The sequence below is a fragment of the Eptatretus burgeri genome, chromosome 18 (genome assembly GCF_056783735.1).
Source record: "Eptatretus burgeri isolate ZD-2024b chromosome 18, Ebu_testis_v1, whole genome shotgun sequence".
Classification (NCBI taxonomy): Eukaryota; Metazoa; Chordata; class Myxini; order Myxiniformes; family Myxinidae; genus Eptatretus; species Eptatretus burgeri.
In genome coordinates, this window is record NC_140978.1 from 3,207,365 (window position 1) to 3,232,428 (window position 25,064).

The 25,064-nt window shown below is 41.5% G+C and overlaps 1 protein-coding gene across 5 annotated transcripts in view; it reads left to right on the forward strand.

The window, feature by feature from the left end:
• Window positions 1–25,064, forward strand: part of LOC147008480 (PDZ and LIM domain protein 3-like) — a 148,470-nt gene that overhangs the window by 88,809 nt on the left and 34,597 nt on the right. For 2 of the 5 annotated variants that reach the window (XM_085863901.1, XM_085863902.1), the window contains exons 6-7: window positions 198–321; window positions 20,743–20,802. In XM_085863901.1, the coding sequence (XP_085720027.1) occupies window positions 198–321; window positions 20,743–20,802 (184 nt within the window). Of the gene's footprint in view, window positions 1–197; window positions 322–599; window positions 847–16,803; window positions 20,392–20,742; window positions 20,803–24,028; window positions 24,048–25,064 lie in introns of those variants that run through there. The other 3 variants (XM_085863903.1, XM_085863899.1, XM_085863900.1) reach the window with 3 other exon arrangements.

The following is a 25,064-nucleotide window of genomic DNA, read 5'->3' on the forward strand; positions in this document are numbered from 1 at the left end:
TGTAAAGAGACACTGTTTAGATACTGTTATAAAAAACAAAAACATTGAATATTTTTTCATCTTTATGAAAGAATTTCCATAATAGTTATATTGTGGAATTGTTTTCATGCTCTATTATTTGTAATTGTTGCGGTACAACAACCCCATGCTTTCATTATAGTGTTTATGAAGTTTTTTTGTTTTTTTTTACCTTGCAGGTTTGAAAGCTGAACGTCCTATTGGTACACGCAGTGTGAAAGCACCTGCATCCAAACCGTCAGTGCTGGCACCTGCCAGCACGCAAAAGCTGACTGTTTGTGAGCGTTGCAACAATGGCATTGTGTAAGTCTCATTTATGTGACCTTTTTACCTTTTTGTATCCAATTTTTGTTTTGCCATGATTTTACTTTTTCATGAAAGTTTGCCAGAGGAAGAGACTGTTCTGCCTACAATGCCGAGCTGTCACTTTCACATCCTTTTCTTCTTATGCATCAAATTACCTTATGATACACTTCATATTACATCGGCTTAACCTCAGGGCAGGATTAATTACCTCCCCCACCTCAGGTGAATGAGGTATGCTTTCACCCCTTTCTGTCTGTTTGTTTGTTTGTGTGCAGGATATCTCAAAAAGTTGTGGACGGATTCGGATGTGGACAGGTTCGGTGTGTGAAAAGGACGAACCGATTAGGTTTTGGTGAAGATCCAGATCCGGATGTGATAATTTTTTTTAGTGATTCTTCACCATTGAGAGAAATGGCGAAACTGATATATAGCACAATATCTCAAAAAGTTGGACGGATTCAGATGAAACTTGATGGACAAGTTGGGTGTGTGACGAGGAAGAATTGATTCGATTTTGGTGAAGATCTGGATCCGGATTTAGATACGATAATTATTTATTTTTAAAGTGATTCTTCACCATTGAGAGATCAGGCCAAAAATGATATAATACTTTGTAGCATGATATTTCAAAAATGTATTGATTGGGCCGATATGTTCTCATGGATCAGGCATTACGTGGCGGAGGTATGTGCTCTACCAAGTACCATTCTAGTTTGTCCAATGTAATTCTCAGACATATTTTTCTCAATGACATCACGGGATATTGTAAGTGTACAATTTACTGCATACAAGGCAAGCAGCACTAAGAAAAGGCACCCCCTGGAGCACATTGAAAGAATGGCAATACATTTTCTTTTGTCTTTAAATAATAATTGGCAATTTTTTGGCAGCACAACATTGAGGGTCTTGGAAGAGCAAAGTGACAGATTGCATGAACTGACAATAGGGCAGCAGGGCAATTCTTAAGACACACTAACAAGGGGATGGACAAACAGGAAAAGAGGAGAGAGAGAAGAGAGAAAAGAGGTGAGATGTCTCAGTAGTTTATGATAATGCATGCATACCTGGGTGCACCGGGGTGTCGTTAGGCAGAGTCAGGTAACCCGCCCATGTTCCGAGAGGAGGAGAGAGGTGAGTTGTCTCAGTAGTTTATGACAATGCATGCATACCTGGATGCACTGGGGTGTCATTAGACAGAGTCAGGTAACCCGCCCATGTTCCGAGAGGAGGAGAGAGGTGAGTTGTCTCAGTAGTTTATGATAATGCATGCATACATGGCTGCACCAGGGTGTCGTTAGGCAGAGTCAGGTAACCCACCCATGTTCCGAGAGGAGGAGAGAGGTGAGTTGTCTCAGTAGTTTATGATAATGCATGCATACCTGGGTGCACCGGGGTGTCGTTAGGCAGAGTCAGGTAACCCACCCATGTTCCGAGAGGAGGAGAGAGGTGAGTTGTCTCAGTAGTTTATGATAATGCATGCATACATGGCTGCACCAGGGTGTCATTAGGCAGAGACAGGTAACTCACCCATGTTCCGAGAGGAGGAGAGAGGTGAGTTGTCTCAGTAGTTTATGATAATGCATGCATACCTGGGTGCACCGGGGTGTCATTAGGCAGAGACAGGTAACCCGCCCATGTTCCGAGAGGAGGAGAGAGGTGAGTTGTCTCAGTAGTTTATGATAATGCATGCATACCTGGGTGCACCGGGGTGTCGTTAGGCAGAGTCAGGTAACCCGCCCATGTTCCGAGAGGAGGAGAGAGGTGAGTTGTCTCAGTAGTTTATGATAATGCATGCATACCTGGGTGCACCGGGGTGTCGTTAGGCAGAGTCAGGTAACCCGCCCATGTTCCGAGAGGAGGAGAAAGGTGAGTTGTCTCAGTAGTTTATGATAATGCATGCATACATGGCTGCACCGGGGTGTCATTAGGCAGAGTCAGGTAACCCGCCCATGTTCCGAGAGGAGGAGAAAGGTGAGTTGTCTCAGTAGTTTATGACAATGCATGCATACATGGCTGCACCGGGGTGTCATTAGGCAGAGTCAGGTAACCCGCCCATGTTCCGAGAGGAGGAGAAAGGTGAGTTGTCTCAGTAGTTTATGATAATGCATGCATACCTGGGTGCACCGGGGTGTCGTTAGGCAGAGTCAGGTAACCCGCCCATGTTCCGAGAGGAGGAGAGAGGTGAGTTGTCTCAGTAGTTTATGATAATGCATGCATACCTGGGTGCACCGGGGTGTCATTAGGCAGAGACAGGTAACCCGCCCATGTTCCGAGAGGAGGAGAAAGGTGAGTTGTCTCAGTAGTTTATGACAATGCATGCATACATGGCTGCACCGGGGTGTCATTAGGCAGAGACAGGTAACCCACCCATGTTCCGAGAGGAGGAGAGAGGTGAGTTGTCTCAGTAGTTTATGATAATGCATGCATACATGGCTGCACCGGGGTGTCATTAGGCAGAGACAGGTAACCCACCCATGTTCCGATGCTGTGCTGTGCTGTGTCGTGCCCGTGTCCGAGTTAAACCTGTTGTTCCCACTTGAGAGCCTTCATTCATGTCTATCGAGTACATTACGGTGGCGACAAGGATGTCTTCATGCATTGGCAAATTGCAAGAATACGCAGTGGGGGATGATTGGGAAGACGATACTGATCGTCTGAAGCAGTACTTCATGGCAAACAAAATGGACACCAATGAGGACGCTGAAAGGCGAGAAACTGTATTACTGACCATATGCGGTGCCCCAACGTAAGCCTCATCAAAGATCTTCTTGCCCCAGCCAAACCTTCTGACAAGTCATATGAAGAGCTCGTCAATCTCGTGAAAAGAAATTATCATCCTTAACCGGATAAGATCGTCTCGAGATATAAATTTTGTACCCACCATCGTCAAGATGTTCAGTCAGCATCCGAGTTTGTGGGTGATTTATACCAACTCGCCGAATAATGTGAGTTTACAGATAAGCTCGAAGAGATGTTATGTGATTTCTTTATAATCGGCATCAATGACGACTCAATTCTGCGGAAACTCCTCACTGAATCCGACTCCAATTTGGCTAAAGTCATGGAAATAGCCACTGCGTGTATGCAAACTTCCGATAGCCTGCGTGTGATCTCTAACAAGTCAAAAGTTATCCTGTAGGACCCATCGCTTGACAAGTTAACCTTTGGCTACGAGCAAAAGTGTTTCAGCAAGCCATCAAATTCACCTCCACCTCCTGACATTTCTGAATCTACCCGGAAGGTTGGGGTAACTTGTTGGTGTTGCGGTGGTTATCATCAAGTTTTCCAATTTTCGTACAGGAATTATACCTGTGACAAATGTGGTAAGCGGGGACACTTGAAGTGTCGTTGTTCTCGATCCAAGTCGAAGAACTTGTCTCCTGCTTATCACATTGGGGTGAACCCTGATGCAGCAGACGATAGGTCACAGAGCACAGCCGACAGCCGACTGTCCAGTGAGGAACTTTATGAGGTTTTCTCTGTTGGAACAAAGAGCTCCGATGCTCCAATTATAGTTGATGTAACAATAAGATCCTGGTGAGGATGGAAGTTGATACTGGCGCTTCCAGATCAATTATGAGCGAGAGCAAGTTCACCCCCATCTACCCTCCAAGAAAGGTTCCTGCCCTCTGGCCTGTATCGACTGACTTGAGAACATACACCAAGGAGGTGGTTCCTGTGGTTGGCTCAGCTAACGTAACTGTAGGATATGGAAACAGCACTCACGTCCTATCACTACTGATAGTGCCTGGAGAAGGACCAACCCTCTTCGGCTGAGATTGGTTTTGAACAGACTTAATTGGAGTGACGTAAACAGAGGGTGTTACAATCTTTCTCCAACTCTGATGCTGGATACAATACCTTGCTCAACAAGTCCCTCGGCCTGTTCAGCGAAGGTGGTGGCACCTTTGCAGGGCCCAAATTGAGGATTCATGTTTCTGCGTATGCTCAGCCATTGTTCCATAAGGCTAGACCTGTGCCTTACATGATGCGATCAACGATCGAATGTGAGCTTAACCGCCTGCAGAGTGAGGGCAATATCTCACCAGTCGAGTACTCTGACTGGGCAACACCTCTTATTACAATACTCAAAGCAGATGCAAAAGTAAGCATTTGTGGGGACTACAAAATGATGTCTACCCTTTGTCCAAAGCAGAGGATCTGTTCACCACTCTCATGGGAGGCCAGACATTCACAAAGCTTGACTTGACCAATGCCTATGCTCAAATGGAACTGTATGATGATTCCAAGCCCGATACATGCATCAACACTCATCGAGGACTCTACATGTACAACTGATGTCCATTTGGCATTTGCTCTGCTGCACCAATCTTCCAATGCAAGATGGAGACATTATTGAAAACTGTACCAAAGACAGTTGTATTCCAGAATGACATATTAGTGACTGGCAAGTCACAACATGAACACCTCGAGAACTAATCAAAGTCTTCAATCAGCTGTTACAAGCTGGGTTACGCCTAAAGCATGAGAAGTGTACCTTCATGGCACAAGAAGTTGAATGGCAGGATTTGCACTCCGGCCACTGTAAAACCCTTCATTCCGCAAAACACAAAAACGCAAAGAAATCTGAAAACCCACTCCATGGGACTACGTACTGTGCAGCTTCCCTTTGCAGGGCAGCTCACCGGATGACGGGATTGGGGCAAAGCCTTCAGGACCCCCAATCTTTGATGATAGGAGGGAAACCATGGGGTAACATTCCCGGGTCAGATTGCGGAAGAGTGTGTCGGAGTGGTGCTGAGGTGTCGTCCACCTCCTCACTGAAGAGGAGGATTTTCTCATTTTCCTATCATTCCCTTGCCGTCTCCTTGGGTTAACCTGAGGCGGTCCCTTCGGGTGGGTGCCTGGAATGTCCTATCCCTAAGGAAGGATGATCACCTGTCTCTGTTATCATCTGAGCTGGAAAATCCTCTATTTCTCTTTGCCGATGACTCCACCCTCTGCCGTACCATCTGTCATCCCTCAGACCGGCAAGCAGCAGCTTCTTCGCTCACTGCAGATCTGGATAAAATCACAAACTGGTCCAACACGTGGAACATGTCTTTCAATCCAGACAAATCTCACACTCTCACTATGTCTCTTCGAAAGGACCGTTTACAAAACCCCCCCATCCACTTTCTCAACAATCCTCTGGAAGAAGTCTTTTCTTTCAAGCTTCTGGGTCTCACTATCTGCCATGACCTTTCCTGGGAAAGTCACATTTCCAACCTTGCCTCAAAAGCCAGTCGCCGACTGGGAATCCTCCGTCGTGCAAAGTCCTTCCTCGGCCCTCTTGAGCTCCTGACCACTTACAAAGCTTTTGTCCGTAGCCTGATGGAGTACTGCTCTCCCCTCTGGGCTGGTGCTCCTGCCTCCCACCTTTCTCGACTTCACGCTGTCGAAACCAGGGCTTTTAAGATCATTGGCATCTCCCGCAATGAAGCTGAGTCTTTGGGCCTCTCACTCAATCACCGCAGGTTGGTCGGTGGTCTTTCTGTCTTCTACCGACTCCTCTCCAGCCTTGCCCCCCTGCTCTCTCTGTGATTTGTCCCAACCACATTTCCACAGGGCGCTCAAGGTCCGCCAACAACCCCCTTCTGGTAAAACTACCAAAATCACGAATCACTGCTCATCTTCACTCTTTCATTCCTCTTTTTTCCCGCCTTTGGAATAAACTTCCTCACTCTATTCTTTCCCATTCTTCCCTCCAGGCTTTCAAAACAGCTGTTCACCACCACCTCTTATCTTCCCCCATCCAAATCCTCGATCTTTTCTACCCCGATAATCCACCCAAGCCCACTTCCTTCAATTCTCCTGCTTTCCTTCCTGAAAGTCCCTTTAATGTCCATCTTCCCCTCGCCATGTTCCCCGTCCCATCCCCATCCCTCCCCCTTCCACAGTTCACCTGTGTCTGTTCCCCAATGTTTAGTCCCTTCCACTCCCGCCCCTCTTGTCTCATGCCTCCTTGCTGTGAGTTGTGTGTTAGCTCTCATACGAGCCTCGACCAAGGTATACAAAAAAAAAAAAAAAAAAAAAAAAAAAAAAAAAAAGCTCAAACGTTTGGACATCAGTAATGCAGCACTCTCTGAGGTTCGGAGACCGGATTGCGGCGAGATCATGGTGGGTGGTAACACCGACTATTGGTCTGGTCGCTCTGATGGTTACCATACCCAAGGAGTTGCTGTAGCTGTGTCCAATAAGCTGACTCCAATGATAATTGTGGTAACACCGGTCAATGAGCGTATTATGAGACAAAGGATTCATCATTCCTTAGGTGTCATTTCCCTGGTCTCTGTTTATGCTCCGACTAAAGTGAGTGATCTCAGCGTGAAGGACGCATTCTATGCCATGCTCGAGTCTGTGGTTGATCATTGCCCAGATGAGATACACATCTAGTCTTGGGGGATGTCAGTACATCGACTGGAACTGATAGGGATGGTTATGAGACGTGTGTTGGTCCCCATGGGTCTGGAACTATGAACCAGAATAGCACTAAGTTCCTTGACTTTGCAAGAAGTCATGGACTTAGGGTGGTCGGTTCATGGTTTCAGCGCCCACAAGCTCATCGCTGGACTTGGTATTCCAACGCTGGCGGTGTGGCAAAGGAGATTGACCATGTCCTCGTTGATGGTCGCTGGAGGATGAACCAGAAATGCAGGGTCTACCAGAGTGCTCAGTTCCTCAATACTGCCCACCGGCTTGTGGTCGCAACTCTTAAGTTGCACCTTAAATCCAGGAGAATGGTACCATCACAGCCTAGGCTGGATGTTGGTAAGCCCAAGGATGAGAGGGTAGCTGAGGATTTTGCGAACAAGCTGAGTGGAGATTTGGGAGGTCTGGGTACTTTGGGAGGTCATGAAGCGTAGTGGAGTGCCTTCAAGATCACCGTCCTTGATGTTTCCGGTAGATGTCTTGGAGCTCACCGCAGGGCAAAGAAGAATTTTGTCTCTCAAGGGACACTGGATACAATTGACCAGAGTCGCAGGGCCAGGCTGAATGGCAGAGCTGAGCTGTTCAGGGAGCTGAGGCGTAAAACTGTATGTGCGCTAAGGGTGGACAAGGAGCCCTATGTGCGAGGAATCTGTGAGGGTGAAGAGCATCACCTGTGGTCAAGTGATTCTCGTCCTGCTTACAGGGGAATTTGCGCATTGCGTTCATCCAAGCCCATCCCTCGGTGTACTGCAGTTAGGGCAGAGAGTGGTAGGCTCGTGACAGAGGAGTCCGAAGTGAAGGCCCGTTGGGCCGGTTACTTTGAGCGGTTGTACCAGGCTGATCCACCAGCTGTCGAGTTGGACGTCAGGGGTGTTACAATCCCTGTTTCTGACCCTCCAATCAACTGTGGTCCACCTTCGCTTGTGGAAACACAGGCTGCGGTGAACCGGTTGAAATGGGGTAAAGCTCCAGGGATCTGTGGCATCCATGCTGAACTTCTCAAGGCGGGTGGAAATGCTGCACTTGTGTCGTTGCCTTTACAAATAAATAAATAAAGACAAAAACCTTTACAAACCCCCTCAACTCATTGTCCTCTTACTCTGACCTTCATTCATTCTTGATCATCCTTTAACTTCTCTTAACTTCTTTCTTTCTTATTTTAGAACAAATTGTTTATTAATTATGTTCAAAACTTCTTTTAAATGACATTTTAATATGATTTGTCTTCCTCTACTGTCCTTTCCAAATACGGCGTGTCAGATAACTTCTTCTTCACAAATTTTATGTTCCCTTTCTGGTTCACTTGCAAATCTGTGCTCCACATCCTTTTGTCACGATCCTACGGTGCTACTTTCCTTCATACTTTCAACTACCCTTCCCTACACCCTGTTCCTAATGACTATATTTGGCTAAACTTGGGATCTAAAAGGGAAACCCAGATTTTAGCGAGTGCCGGCTCACGGTCGTTTACCCTTTCATGTCTGTAAGCCCCATATCCTCACTCACCAGCCTGCGTCCTCTAAGTCTAACTCCTTGCTCCACATCCACAGCTTTGATTCCACCTTGGTAACTCAACTTTAGAAATGCTGGTGCTTCTCTCTCAGCAATGGTCAGAGCCTCTAAATCTCAAACAAGAGGTCAGAACTATCCCATTGGATTATCTCAAACATTCGACAGTCTGATATCCTGTTTTGTTTGCCAACCTCTCTACCTACAACATACAAGACTGCCTTCACACCTGACTTTCTCACTTCCTCCACTCGTGCAGTGAATACGTTGCTCTCAATGGAACCCTCTCCTCTTCCAGTGGAAGATGGAGTGCCTCATTGCAGTGTCCTGGGCCAAATATTGTTCCTCAACTGAAGAGATGACCTCTGTGGTGCTCTAGAAAACCCTATTAAGTAGTACGTGGATCGAGATCTCCAAAAAATAAAACGTGGAACGATACGCCACTCAATATAACTTGCAGGCCTTATATTTTTTTTGATAAATAGATGTCTCTAGTAATATAATTAAGAGGTCTGCTCAGCCAAAGCTCTTGTAAAATTTAGTTATTGGCCAAAAGGTGATCCCATGTGTGTCGCGATTGAGCAAAAAATACGACATTGACAAAAATTCCATTTATCCTTGTAGAATCATCAAAATCAAGATATGTACCATTATTTATTTACATATTCATTAAAGTATATGCCTGGTGTTGGCTTAGTGGTTAAGGTGGCTGGCTTGGAACCTTCGGGTGCTGAGTTTGAGCTCCTGTTGAATGTTGAATTAGCAGCAGGTGGGGTTGACTCAGCCTGTAATAACTATTTGGAGTAAGCTGTGTTGCAGTGGTGACCTGTCCAGGACTGTACTCCTTGCCAATGAAACTGCATTGGTAGCCTGATGTGCCTTTATGGCATGAAAGGAATGGTATTATTATTATCATTATCATTCAACTATGCATAGCATATATAAACAACGGCCACTCAGTTTATGAATTTTGAGACAATTCAGAAAAATCAACAATTATTGTTTTAAAAAAATACATTATTTTACTTTGATTTCAGTATTTCAGTAGCTACAGTACTTCCAATGACCTGGTATTAGCTAAACAGAAGGGTGTGGCAGCATTTGTCATGGCTGAGCAGAAACAGAGTACCACTGTGGAGCCTGTCAAGCTTCCAACATTTGCTGAGAAAGCAAAGAAGATTCAAACAATTTCTCAGAAAGTGAAGAAAATATACCAAGAAGAAAGCATGGTCACCCAAATGAGTACTTTGTTGAAGAGCTGGATAATGATAAAAAGGATGACACTTTCAGATATGAATGGGCAACATACCCATCATCTATTTTTGAACCTGATCAAGATTCCAAGCAAGGTTACATCATGTGCAAAGGGAACAAAGCTGACTGCATAATTGCCCTAAACAATCACTTTGGTGATTCATGAGTAGAAGAAAATAACCCGGCTCCCTCGCATCTTCAAACAATGCTCGTCATCGACGCAATGGAATTTGTTTAATGATATCAAGACCTTGGCTGCGTAACGTTTGGTGAACTCCAGAATAAGTATTTAGAGAAAATACTTTCATGGATGCCAGCTAATTGTGACTATCAATTTCGTTGGTGACAGATATGATGTTGACCTCAAAAAAAGTTTGAAAAGTGAGGAAAGATTCAAACATGAGAGGGACAGGTGAAGAGCAGAACATATGACATCCTAGATGTTCTAACAAGGCTCTCATGAATGGAAACCTTTTAATCAACAACCCATTAAACAAGACAGGCCTTCTGAACTTCCTTGGAGAGTCATGGATCAAGCATCACGCTGCATTACCAACAGGAATGAGGCTGATACTATTAGTGTGGTCAGTTATGATATTACCGTGCACTTCTGGCAGAAAGCATGAAACTTCACACAATAATAATATGACACCCATAGAACAATTTCAGCCTGGGAGCCACTTTATTTTTTCTTTCTCTGCTAATTAACAGCGTGTAATGAACGAATGCTCGAACTGGGCATCGCACAGCCGTGTCGTGCTCATATTCATCCAAATCCAGGCTGGTGTAATGAAACAATGTTGGACAAAATGGTGGACGAAAGTAAATTTTGCAAGAATTTCGAACCAAATCTTCGTTTTTTTTTTTCGATGTTTAGCGAACAGTAAATGATCCCAAGATGATTCAGCCATCACAACAGATAAGACTTGCTATTGTTATTATTATATAATTATGAAATGGGGTGGTAGAACAGTCTGATGAGCACTTAATGACATAGTTTGTGTTGGTTTTTCGTGGACAAATACAACGACGGTTCTCGATCAGATTCATTCGCTGTCTCTGTAATATCTGACAGATTCAGTCATCAGAAAACATTCAGAAGCCCTAAAGCACCTTGCTTTATAGCCTTGACAGAATAATTCTGTGCACAAGCAAGAAACGTGCAATGAAATTTGTCCTTGAGATTGTTGCTATCTTGCAAACTTTGGCACAGTATGGTGAACCGAACAGCCATGTGGATGTCAATACAGAAGTTAAAAATGCAGCGAAGGTTTTCTTCAAGAGGCTTTACAATATGCACGATTTTGAAGCTAATTTTAATTAATTACCAACACACACGTTTTCCACAGCAAAGAGTGATCTACGCAGTCTACAACCAATAGAAGGTACCTCCCACTTCCATATGCTGTGAGGATTGCACCAAATGGCATTCAGGAAAAGAGCACATCAGTCTGATCCAACCCTCCCAGGCACATTGTCATTTGGGTGAGTTCATTTGGATGGTACACAGGTGCCAATTATGATGGACAAAGAATCAAAAACACCATTTGCAAAACAGAGAAAGTACTGTCGTTGCATAAAGAGCAGATGCCTTTGGAGTTGTTCATGTGCAAAAGCTAAGGTGAAGTGTGTGGTTGCCTGCAAGTGTGCTACCAATGCGAATAAGTGTGGCACGTTGGAGAATTTGCAAGACAATGATGGTGATTAAATATGTTTTGATTTGAATCGTGGCATCATTTTTTTTATTTATTTGTATGCAGCCTGCAGTTGCTTCGCTACATCATTTCTTGGGGGTGCAGCTGTGCCAATGATGCAATGCCCCTGTTACCAGCAGGCTGGTACTCATTTTGCTAACATTGGAAGGATGACAGGCTGAGTCAACCTTACCTGGTGTTAATTCAACAGCCAAACAGGGAATTAAACTCAAGACCTTAGGGTCTGTGAGGGTCTTACACTTTGTGGGCATTGTTTATATTCAAGATGCATCGGTGAATGAATATGTATATAATTAATGATTCATATCTTGATTTTGATGATAAAAGTGATGAAATTGTGCCTCCATTCTGGTTCATTGTGTTGCTTTAGCTCCAACCCTCACTAGCTACTTCAGAATTCACATTTTCTCCCTATAACCCCCTCTTGGTGAAACCAAAATCCAGATTTATTTCTTATGTCCACGCTTTACCTCCGCCACGAAGGGTGCATGGAGGTTATGTTTTCACCCCAGTCTCTCTGTCTGTTTGAATTTATCTGTTTGTCCATGAGCAGGATATGTTAAAAAAAAATTTATGGACGGATATGGATGAAGCTTGGTGGCCAGGTTGAGTGTGTGACAAGGATAAATTGATTGGATTTAGGTGAAGATTTGGATCCAGATCCAATAATTTTTATTTTTATTTTTCAGTGATTCTTCGCCATTGAGAGAAAGGGCCAAAAAAAGTGATGTATAGTGTGATATTTCAAACTGTTATAGATGGGTTTTGACAAAGCTTGGTGAATGAGTTGGATAGGTGACAAGAACAAGCCGATTAGTTTGGTTAAGGTGCGGATGCATTTCCGGCCTATCAGTGGCATACAAAATATAAACTGTTCAACCTGGCGGAGGTATGCACTCTGTCAAGTGCCATTCTAGTTTCCTCCTCTTTACTAATTATGCTCTTCAAAATGGAAGACATTCCATGTTGGTTTGTTTACAGGTTACTGAACTTGTGTTGTTAGCAACTGTTCATGTTGCATTTTTATCCTCTGGCTCATGTGCTGTGACATGTGGGGCATCAACTTGATAAATGGGGCATCAAGGGAAATATTGCTGAAGATTTATTTAAATACATCCTTCCATGCAATCTTTGTTTCTGGCAGGAGATCCTGAACATATTGATTTGCTACTGGAATTGTGTGATTACTGGAATTCTTGCATGTCTGACAGTAGGCCTATATGATGATTAATTTCAACAACTACATAACTGGTTCGGTGATATTTCACTTTTTGCGGATACCTCTAACTAAGCATTTGTAAGTATAAAGAAAAAGCATTCCAATTCAGTTTTCATTTTGATTTTCTTTTTTTAGAACGTATTCAAGAACAATGGCAATATGACAAAAAAAAGTCGTGTTCATACAATTTTTTGAATGCACCTCATAATTGCATTAATCTGGCATAACTAAAGTTGTCAGCAATCTCAGTCACAGTTCAAGAAAACAGAATAATATTTTTGCAAATGTTAAATCACAACACCAAAAGGGGATTATTAGTTGGCATACAGAGGCCTGCAAAAGTATTCACCCCCTCCCCCCCCTCTAAAGTTTTCACATTGTGATGCCACCTGAGCTTATTCCATGATGCTTTCAAATCAAACTTAACATAAATAATCTTCACAAACGACTCGAAAGTGATAAAGCTAAAAAACGCAGATAAAATGTAAATAAGTCAGATTAACAGAGAAAATTTGATGATTCTCAGTTACATAAGTACTCAAACCCTTTACCTAATTAACCCAAAATCATTTCAGAAGCAAATTTATTGAAAGGTTACAAATTAATTGTAATAGATTTCACCTCTTTGTCATCAGTGCTTTAATTAAAAAATTAATCTCCCCCACTTATGTGAGGAGTTTTAAGGTGCAACTCACATGATCAACGAACAAGGTAAACATTTACTTCTCACTTTTGGAAACCAAGGAGCTTTCCAAAGAAGTCAGACACAAGGTGGTGGAGAAGCACCGTTCAGGAGAGGGTTATAATAAGATTTCAGTCACTTATTATCCCTTTGAGTATGGAGAAATCCATCACTAAGAAGTGGAAGATGTATCACACCACCTAGACTCTACCCAGATCAGGTCGTCCATCCAAACTCAGCAGCCGGGAAAGCGGGAAATTGCTTTGGAATGTCACTGTCAATCCAACAATGACTTTGAAATATCTACAAGGCTCTATGTCCGACATGGGAATCGGTGTTCATTAATCAGCAATATCCCGTTCCCTTCACAAATCTGGCCTCAATGGACAGGTGGCAAGGAAGAAGCCATTACTGTAAAAGATGCATCTCAAAGCTCTTATGGAGTTTGCGAGAAAGCATCTTCATGACACTGCAGTTATGTGGAGAAATATTTTGTGGTAAGACAAGACAAAAATTGAACTTTTTGGTTTAAATTCAAAATGTTACGTCTGATGCAATCCTAACACTGCACATCACCCAGTCAGCACCATCCCTAATGTCAAGCATGGTCTTGGTAGTATCATGTTATGGGACTGTTTTTCATCTGCAGGGACTGAAAAGCTTGTCAGGATAATGGACAGTGCAAAGTTTAGGAGACTCCTTGACAAAACCTGCTTGAGTCAGCAATGAATCTGAAACTGGGTAGGAGATTTACATTTCAGCAGGACAATGACTCAACGCGTGAAGTTAAAGCCACACTGGAGTGGCTGAATAAAAAGAAATTAAATATTCTTGAGTGTCCCAGTCAAAGTCCTGCCTTGAACAAAATTCAACATTTATGGCGAGATTTCAAGATTGCAGTCCATCGACGATCCCATCAAACTTGGCAGAACTGGAGCAATTTTTATGTGAAAAATGGGCAAATATTTCACCATCTCACTCTGAAAAGCTGGAAGAGACCTACCCAAAAATACTCATGGCAGTCATTGCTGCAAAAGGTGCTTCCAGCAAGTGCTGACCTAAGGGGCTGAATACTTTTACAGCCACTGAACTTTGATTTGTACGTTTTTTGAGGGTATTCCTGACATGTAACCTCCTTCAGCTATTAAGTGTTCATTTTGATCTTTTTAGTTATGAATATAAAAGTTCATTTGGAAAAATTAGTTCTACATAATTCGTAATTCATCTAAACATGGCATTATTGGTAGGGTGTGAATACTTTTGCAGGACATGGTATATTTAAAAATGAAGAACATCAATGAAATGTTTGACGTACATTTCGTACGTGATCATGGAAACCAACGGCCAATGGGAAGTGGGGGGTTCAGTTCCTGAACTTCGAGAAAATAAAGAGGAAGATCGACGGCAGCCAAAAATATACACATTACAATTGAAATAAACACGTAAATATACATTGCCGATAGAGAGTCTACAACCCCTTTCAAATTTTTCATCTTTTGTTGCCTTATAGCCTGGAATTAAATTCCAGTAAATCAGACTTTTTCCACCTTTTATTTACACATCGTAACCCACAACTTCCAAATGAAAAACAAGTTCTACAAATTTCATAAAATTAATTAAAAATAGAAAACTAGAATATGTTGGTTGGATAAGTATCCACCCCCCTGAGTTAATACTTGGTGGAAGCAGCTTTGACAACAATTACAGCTGTGAGTCTGTTGGGATATGTCCCTACCAACCTTACTCACCTTTATTGGGCAATATTTGCCCATTCTTCTGTACAAAACTGTTCAAGCTCAGTCAGGTTTTGTGGGGAGTGTTTATGGACAGCAATCTTCAAGACGTGCCACAGATTTTCGATTGCATTTAGGTCGGGGCTCTGACTGGGCCACTCAAGGACATTTATCTGTTCATTTCTCAGCCACTCCAGTGTAGCTTTGGCTGTGTGATTCAGGTCATTGTCATCCTTAAAGGTGAACTTCCATCTCAATTTCAGCTTTCTTGCAGAGGGCAGCAGATTTTCCTCTTAGATTTTTCTGTATTTTGCTCCATTCCTTTTTCCTTCTATCCTGCCAAGTACCCCAGTCCCTGCTGATAAGAAACATCCCAATAACACAAGGCTGCTACAACCATGCTTCACAGTCGGGATGGCGTTCTTTGAGTGATGTGCTGTGTTGGGTTTGTGCCAAACGTAACGTTTTGCATTTAGGCCAAGAAGTTCCATCTTGGTTTTGTCAAACCACAAAACTTTGTCTAATGGAGATCGGTGGAGTGCTCGTCACACGCCACATGTTTTTGATATATATATATATATATATATATATATATATATATATATATATATATATATATATATATATATATATATATATATATATATATATATAACTACAATAATTACGGTGTAAATTAAACAAAAAAACGAGTTTTATCTTTTGAATTTATTCCAAAACAGCGAGGTGGGTGAGGGTAAACATATTACATACTCGTTTGTACTGTACTCTATCAAAAAGAGAAAACACAACACTTAGCTCAGGATGACATTGATGATGCTGTTGTAGGGCAGAGGTTAGAAAGATGTGGATGTAGAAGTTGCGATGGCTATTGGATCATCACGAGCATGACAAAGTCGCCTGCTGCATTGCCACATAGAAGAAGGGTAAAACGATCCTTAACCACCGTGACCCGGAGCAGATCTTCCTTGCTTGGACAGAAAGGTACAATATGGCATCCCCTTCCATGATAGTCCTGTCTTTTCAGCGATAAAACCTGCTCCAGCATAAATCCCTTTGCCTCGATTATGTCCATGAGCCACGGTTGAACTGCAGACTTCGGCCTCGGTTGCCTCGTGGAAACATTGCCAAAACTGCAATGATTTCTCCCATACACCGGTCTACTTAAAGGCATTTTTCTATTTAGTCCTTGGTCCAAACATGAATCTTTTTTTTTCCATCCTTTCAATATGATGATCACGGGACTGGGATGAGCCATTTGTACTTTGTTGGCAGGAACCCTTGCACGGATATTTGATTCACGTTTACATACAGTTGATTCATTGATCCGGAAATGGCAGCCCATAGATGCCTCACTTTCACTTCTTGCCAATATATCTAACAACTCGATTTCTTTGCACAATGTCATAACCTTTCTCTGCTTTTTGGCACGATTAATTTTATGTCTGGGCACCATTATTAACAGTTGTGTGCCTACTAGATCTTGTAGATCTTGTATTACAGGATCTCCGGATGTCATTTCCTGTTGAATGACGATTCATTATTAAATTTTGTTTTCTTCCCATATACTGGTCTGATTACTACAATTAATGGTGTGCGAAAGACAATAAAAGGCTCGTAATGGGAGGTAATCGTATACGCAGATGCAAACAATGACTCATCTTCGCTCAAAAACCGTGATTGGCCGAAATGAAATCCTGCGATAATGATATTGGAACACAATTGGTTGCCTGCGATTGGTAGAAACCCATGATATTTCAGCGTTTACTGTTTTGATTTTCTTGCAGAGTTAATTTTCTTACTCTATTTTATATACACTATATCAACATGCCTAAAGATAAACTCAAAGCTACTGCCTCTGCAACAATGGTGACATGTTTAACCATGGTTTGTCCCCCAACCATTCTTTCTCTCAACCTTCTCTCTCGTGAACAGTGGAATGATGGTGAAGGTGCGAGACCAGTACAGACACCCCGAGTGCTTTGTATGCAATGACTGTGGCAGTAGCCTCAAACAAAAAGGCTACATTTTTGTTGAGGGGCAGCTTTATTGTGAGCAGCATGCCAAGGCCCGTGTACAGCCACCTGAGGGATACGAAGTGGTTGCCGTTTACCCCAACAACTAGAAGCGTTGTCGATGACTGTACTTTTATATGGAGGCAAACAGTTGGTCTTTACATTTTGCCATCTACAACATTTCGGCTAAGGAGGCAAAATTATTGCTAGAAATCACTGTTGGTGCACATCTGACTGTTAGCTGTGAAAATTTAAAATCCTCTGTCATAAGATAATGAAATGCGACACTTACCACCTTTACAATGGATAAAATAGTTGTGTTGATAGACATATATCAACATACATGCTGTTTTGAATCTCCATTATTGTAGGGGCCACTATGACATGCACAGAGTATTGAAGTTCATCTTCGTTCTAACTGAAATTCTTACCTTGTTACTGTCCTTATATCTGAGCTTGATGCTCAACTCCATTCATTAACCTGCCCTCTTGACTTGCTTGTGGAGCTGTCTGCCTGAGTCGTTTGTCTCGTGTTTTTTTCCTCCAGGATTTAAAATCTTTCCCATTTTTACCCACTGAGCCCTTTTTTCTCTCGTGAACATTTTTCTCTCCCCCTTTCAATTACATCTCCTGTTCTCATATTGTGGTATACCTTCACATTCTTGCACACCTGTTTCCTCTTAGTCTTCCTTTTGTCTGTTCACCCGATGCCCTCTGTTCTGCTCATCCATGAGTTTTCCAAAATTATTTGTACATTTTTGCAAAGATTAATTTGAAGCAATTTTTTTCTCAAAATGAAATGTCACAGAAATACAATGATTCGTTGTACCTATTGTCACTGTTCAAAACATGTTTATAATCCAAGGATTGTTAAGAAAGTAGTTGGGAGGGTTTGCCAGACGGTAAGAGAGAGTGAGAATGTGATAGCATAGAGGGAGATTTGCACAACAAACATGCCATCCAAAACCATGATCTTTTCATTTCTTGTTTTTCCTTCCTGAGAATTTGATTCTCTATCCACCTTATCCACACTATGCGTCCTCCCTACTCCTCTTTCTTCCCCACATCCATTATTTGGTCATCTCCATCTATTTTGTCCCAAAAACCTGCTGTTGGTATTTCCCCCTTCTTTTACTGCTGATCCTTTTGTTCTACTATTCAATTTGGTACATCATTCAAAATTTTACCATGTTTTAAACAAATGTTCAGCTTGAATTTAATTATTGGCAACAGTTCAGGTCACATGATGGGGATATATGATATGGAGAACATTCTGTGCTGCTAGTTTAAATTCCTTAATTCCATTACAAGGCCAAGCTGATATCAAATGTCTCTAAAGATTATTAGCAAGCAGATTTGTGCATTCAATCTGTTTGTCTATCCAAATTATAATACGATATTGCCAGATAACAATAACACTCTCCTTGAGGCCAGTGCAATGCAGCACTGGTTTGAGAAACTTGACATGGAATTTGCACATCTTCCCTGACCACAATGGTTTCTGGATGCAGATCCAAGAAAGCCTCTTTGGAATATATGTTATACCTTTGCATTAGAATCAATCTTTCCATACATATAATCATCTTTGCCATAACTATGGCCATTCTTTTTAGATTTCATGAAATACCACTGCATGTCGTTGAGACATCCTGTGAATGTTGCCATGTTATAGGTTATACGCTGCGATCATTCTGGTAATTCCTGGTGTATGATCATAATTTAGCCATAAATCTGGAGTTTTACAGAATTTAATTTTTCTTTTCATATTTTTTTCCCCATTTTTGATAAAATTGATTTCTAACCCATAACTCTATGTTCTCAATTGGAAGTTACTGCTGTCTGTCTTTTCTTTTTTTGTAACATGGCATGTTGCATTGCACTTTGAATGCAAAGATGAACCTGGATTCGACCTAAAAGTGGGAACAACCATCTCTGTTTTTTTTTTATTCTAATGGAGGTAGAGTATCCTTACAATTGTTACCTTTGGTGATATTTGTAGCTTGTATTGACGTCCAATAAGAAAACAGTTCATAACTTTAATGCTAAAATATGTTGCAATAAGATAGTGAAAGCAAGTTATTTTTCTGAACAACGTTTGTTCCTGACACTAAATATCAAAAAACATGTCAAGAACTTTGGATATTTGACGAATATGCATGAAATGTGATGATACACCTGTGGGGTAACTATTTTGTTCTGAAGTTGTTATACTTTATAACTGTTTTATTCTGGGTAAATCTTATTCCCTGCTTCTGAATTTGTAATCTTCCTGTATTGTGATGTACATGCAGTTCAGTTTAATGTGACACTAACTGTTATCACTTATGTTTCCTCTTTTGCCTCTTTATCCAACATGGTGGGTTAGTACTTGTCAAAATGTAAAGCCCATTTTTATTGTTGGTTACTTGCTGTGCTCATATCTTTTAAAAAAGAAATTCCGAGGAATGACAGAATCACTTGGTGAAACGATTTTGAGGGCGTGCATTAAGCATCTTTTACTACTGCTGAAAATCACTTCAACCCTGTTTTTGGGCCATTTCTTTATTATCAACATAAATCTGAAAAATTTTCCCCACCTCTCCTTCACCTCCAACTCCCATCTCCTCCCAAACCTCTTTTGCTTCTCTCTTTACTTTGTCAGCAATTTCTCCTATTCTCCTACCATTCTTTCTCTCTAGCTTCTCTTCTTTTCTTTTTTTTTTCTTAATGTTCATACATGATAAATTGAGGGCAACATGTCACTTTTAGGCTTTGCCTCAAGTATCATGAACCATGTACCATTTTCACCATTTTCTCAAGTACCATTTTCAAGTTAAGTACCATGGACCCAAACACTTCTTGAATTTCAACAGTCACTGAAAGCTGCACTTTTAAAATGATTGATGTGACTTGATGTGTTTTAGAATTCATTATGTGGTGATGAAATTTTGGGATTACTTGATCTTAGGCTAGGATAGCACTTTTGCCATAATTGCTGCAACTTTTCTCGATTTATTTTTGTGTTTTATCAGAGGAGTTATTTTGGCTAACATGGCATCTTCTCCCATTTTTCTACAAAACAACTTTCCATGGAAATGACTCCACGTAATGGTAATCCGAAAAGAGCAGCAAAAATGGAAACATTTTCCTTTTATTGCCGCAGCCAAGCTCATGTTCTGGTAACAACTTTTACTTTATGGAAGTTTATCAACCACATGAATTCTCTCTTTAAAATATTTATCTTCTGCTTTCTAAGCAGGTTTGACAATCTGAACGATTGTTGTTGGGCTGTGAGGATTTATTTTGGGAAATTTTGACACTGAACTTCTTCAAAATTCTCCTGTGTTAGTTTTATCACTGTTGGTGAAGGTTTGTGCAGCACTGCGCTGTTCCTTATGTGGTTGCATGATCGCATACACCTACATATAACTAAACAATTAATCATTTGATCTGTTGTTTTGCTGAATTAGGAACACAAAACTGTCTTCGGCACATCAAACAAATAAAGTTCTGTTTCTGGAAAAAAGTTTTTCAGCATTATTGGTTGTTTGTTTGTTTTTTAGCATTACAAGCTAAACTCTTCAAAACATTTGAGGTAATGTTGGGCATTAGCAATATTTCTAACTGACTAGTTACATATCATGTTGTGGAAATGTCCAGATATTTTTATATGCTACATTTCAAAAGAGTTCTACTGTTGTTCAAAACACTAGTCCGACAAAATCTTTGCCGGCAACAAAACTAAAACAAACAATGAAGAAAGATGTCGTGCATAGCATGATACTTGCAAAATCTAAATAAGCAATAGTTGCCATGGAAACAGCAATTTGGTAATTAAAAAAATTCCCAATTCTAATATACTGCTTGTAAATGTCTGCAGCTGTGGAGGAACCCCGGTTGGGTTTGAAACAACAAAGGGCTTTAAAGCAGAAAACCGAAGGTAGGCCAAGATGGGCTCTGTATCTTCAACTGCAACACCCGATGCTAATATACTCAATTCAGAATAGTTGAAAATTGATTATTCAGATGACATTGACATTAAAATTGTCATGAAGGTCAGCGCTGGGGAGAGGTAACATACAGTTCAACATTTGCATACAACTCTACCTATCTCTCGAAAGCATGTGTGTGACAGTGTCTGTTCACAAGGAGGTTTATCAATTGTGCTATCGGCTCGTTCACTACATTCCTATTCATCACGCATTTTCGTTGGTTGTTTCATGACATTCATTCACATAAAATTTTTGCAGTCTTACAAAAAATGTGCACCATCAGAATCCCTTCGTTTCATTTCACGTAGATAACATATCGTTGAGATATTCCACGTACTTGTAATTGCATTGGTCCTGCATATTTGCACTTTGAAATTCATAACAAAGTGCACCCAATAAAATTACAGTGTCAGAAGTCGATTGATAAAGAAGAGAGCTGCAATGCAAATTCATTCATTCATCCTCTCGGTGGAAAGTGTGAGAGATTGTGTAACTAAACTTCGGTTTCTTTTGTTTCCATACTACCCCTCAAACCTGTCCGGGAAATTATATTCGGTTCGTGTGAATTTCCCAGACATGTCTGCAGGTGTGAAGTGGAGTGATGTGAAGCAGGAGCCACTTTATTCAGCAGTGATATTTAGGTGTGGTTGAGGTATTACTGTAAAATAATGGGCAATCTACATTCTCCTAAGGGCAAAAGGATGACCACCCTTCACCTCCCAACATTCCACTCCCAACACTCCACCTTTCACCCCATACTTTCTGAACAGTAGACGCTTCAAACTACCACCCAACACCCCTTCCCTCCCAATACGCTACACCATTAGAAACATTTATCAGCTGACACCGACCACGACAACAAAATAATGTTGATAGCAATGCAGAATAAACACAACAACGTGAAATTATGCATAGTAGTTAAAAATATAATGGTGATATGAAGCTCATGGATGAGCTTTTACATTTTCCGCATGTAGGACAAAGACATTAGGAGACATCTGTGTACTTCTACATCTCTATTATAATACCAAGCTTGCACACTAAAAACTTGGCTCGCCGTCACACGATCCCTATGAAATTGCTGTGGCACTTAGCGGACATGCCGACAATGTTTGGGAAGTCTTGGCGTTCCATAGTACCACTTGCATTTTGCACAATGCGTATTTTTGTCATTCCCCGTGTACGGTCTGTCATCTGCTACCAGCTATGTTGTACTGCTATCCCATGCATCGCTAGTATATTAGGTCATTACACGATAGACAAACACCGTCCAGACATAACCACCGTCCGGATGTGTCGAGAGAGAGAGAGAGAGAGAGAGAGAGAGAGAGAGAGAGAGAGAGAGAGAGAGAGAGAGAGAGAGAGAGAGAGAGAGAGAGAGAGAGAGAGAGAGAGAGAGAGAGAGACAGAAACAGAGACAGAGACAGAGACAGAGACAGAGACAGAGACAGAGACAGAGACAGAGACAGAGACATAACAGAAATAATATGTTATGCTTTCTGAATAACACACACACACACACACACACACACACACACACACACACACACACACACACACACACACACACACACACACACACACACACACACACACACACACGTGCTTGGCTGATGTCAGCAATTTTTCTGGAATCAACAGGGTGTAGTCAGTGTGATTGCCAACTGCAGTACTTACTGTATCCAACCCAGAAACCTTGACTAGCTTTCATTGAAAAACAATGTTGCATTTATCGTGAACATAGTGAGCTTCATACTCAACATGTGCACATGAGAGAATAGGAAACAACAACAACAACACAATACCCTGGCAATTTGGAATCCGTGTCGTCAGCTATGACCCTTTTGCTTCCGTTTTTTGGCATGGGGAATGACGCGTCCCGGGAGATAAAGGCATCGGAGACACGAAAGACCCAAATATCAGACATGGTGTATATTTCCTCCACTGATTTTAATAAAGATATCTTCCGCATCATCAAAAAATAATTTTTAATCGTGATTTACATTATTTGATCGCTGATCCCGAATCCAGGCCGAAGTAACCGGAAATTGCAGCATCGTCTGCTATGCACCTGACTGACCTCAGATCTGTCAAAATCATCAGCTGTGCGGCGCTTACATGTACCATGGTATAATTGGCAAGTATACAGTTGTGAACAAGTTGTATGCACAAATGTCTAAAAATCACAGCAAAAAGACCGTTTAATTTGATATATTTAAGAAGCGAATGTAAGAAGAATTCTACGTTCGCTTCTAGGCTTTGCCTATTCCATATTACACAACAACCCTGGAGTTATCGCAAAGTTCAATCGCACTTGAAATTAACATTGCAGAATATGCCCCATTTTGCCTGCTCGTCTGTGCATGTGTTCGGAGTCTGCGTAAACCGTATGGAGGAGGGAACATAGCCTCCCTCGCTTGCTTAAAGTAAATAGGTGTATCAGCTTAGTTATATGACTCATTATTTATTTAACTTATCAGATTTCACAACAGATTGTGACACTTATTTTGTCCGGAAGAGATCCGATCCTCAAACCCGAAATAAAATTTTGATGATATACTTTTAATAAGTCAGTGAGAGTAGATCGTGGAAAATCGTATCATGTAATGCATGGAATCGGTCCAAGCTCCTAATTTGAAAAACTATATAGTGCTTATAGAAAGTGATGTACACAACAATTTGTAGATATGATGAACAGGTATTCGATATGATTGAAAAAGTGAAAAAAATACTTTATCGTTAATAAATCGCTCTGGCCTGTTCCAAGTCAAGGCATGGTTGAACAGGCCAAAAAACATGGCAGCTTCAGACCCCAGCGAGGTTACCCAGGAAATGCCTTCAGACCCAGAGAGCGAGGTGGTTGAGAATCGCCTGATGAAGGATATAATTAAATAAGGCCGTTAATTATTTTCAAAAGGGGTGTTTTAATTAACCCAAACACCAATTTTTCACTCCTGTACTTACTTGGAGTTTTCTTCATGTGCGTGCCAAGTTTCAGGCTGTTGGGTTTTATGGTTTTGGAGTTATGGAGGAGACACACTGACACACACATTGCCTTTTATTAGTATAGATAATTATCTTTCTCTTCAGTTCAAACTTCTCCCATACCTCCCAACTCCTTTCTCTTCTCCTTTTGTCATTTTAATTTTTCTCAATGTGCCCCTCCCCCCACAGATAACCACTGAGATAACCATCATCCAGATACATGTAGAGATGACCCACATCTGTGCATAACCACCATCCAAATACCTTCAGAGGCAGATACCAGTTTAACGGCACACACATTGATGAATCACACTGCCTGTGAAACACCGGGATGACAGTTTATAGCTGTGTTGGGATTCAAACCCAGGCTAGACAGCAGCTTAACGTGAGCATATGTACCTCTCGGCTATCCTGCCTTGATGTTGATGAAACTTTTCAATATTTTTTTTGTATTTAACAATGACGAAATGACCGCAGAACAAAGTGGGGCTATCGCAAGCAAGTGGCCCCTGAACGTTGTTCAAGTTGATGATATACAGTATTTAGTGACAGTGCTAATATTGTAGATCACTCACCAAGTGGCTTAAGCACTCCAACAAAATGGTTGATAAGTAATTGCTCACTTGGCAAGCAATTAGAAATCACTGAACTGTCATATTTAACACACACCTCCCAGAGATGCCCAGAATATCAAATGTCTGACTTTGAAAAATGAACACTCTTTCGCAGTCAAAACTGCTGCTAACTTCAACTCTGGAGCTTAAATTTTGTAATTTGGTTTAGTTTAAGAGATTCTCGAGGTTATGGCATGTGCAGAAATGAACTAAAGCCATGAACGCTGCCGTCTCCGGGCATTCATAAACATTGCAATGCACCCAGTGATTATTCGGTATCAATAATATGAGTGAGGAGAGTGAAAAAAAAAACTTTATCGAGATGATATTGTTGTGGTCTGTTCCAAGTCAAGGCATGGTTGAGCAGGCCCAAAAAAACATGGTGGCTTCAGACCCCATTGAGACTGTGGTGGCCAAGGATGCGCCTGACAAAGAATTGAATTCAATAGGGCCGTTAATGATCTTCAAAAGGGTTGTTTTAGTTAACCGAAACACCCAAATTTCACTCATGCACTTCCTTTGAATTTTCTGGGTATGCATGCAAAGTTTGAGTGTGCTAAGTTTCATGTTTTTGGAGTTATGGAGGAGGGACACACGCACACACACATTTG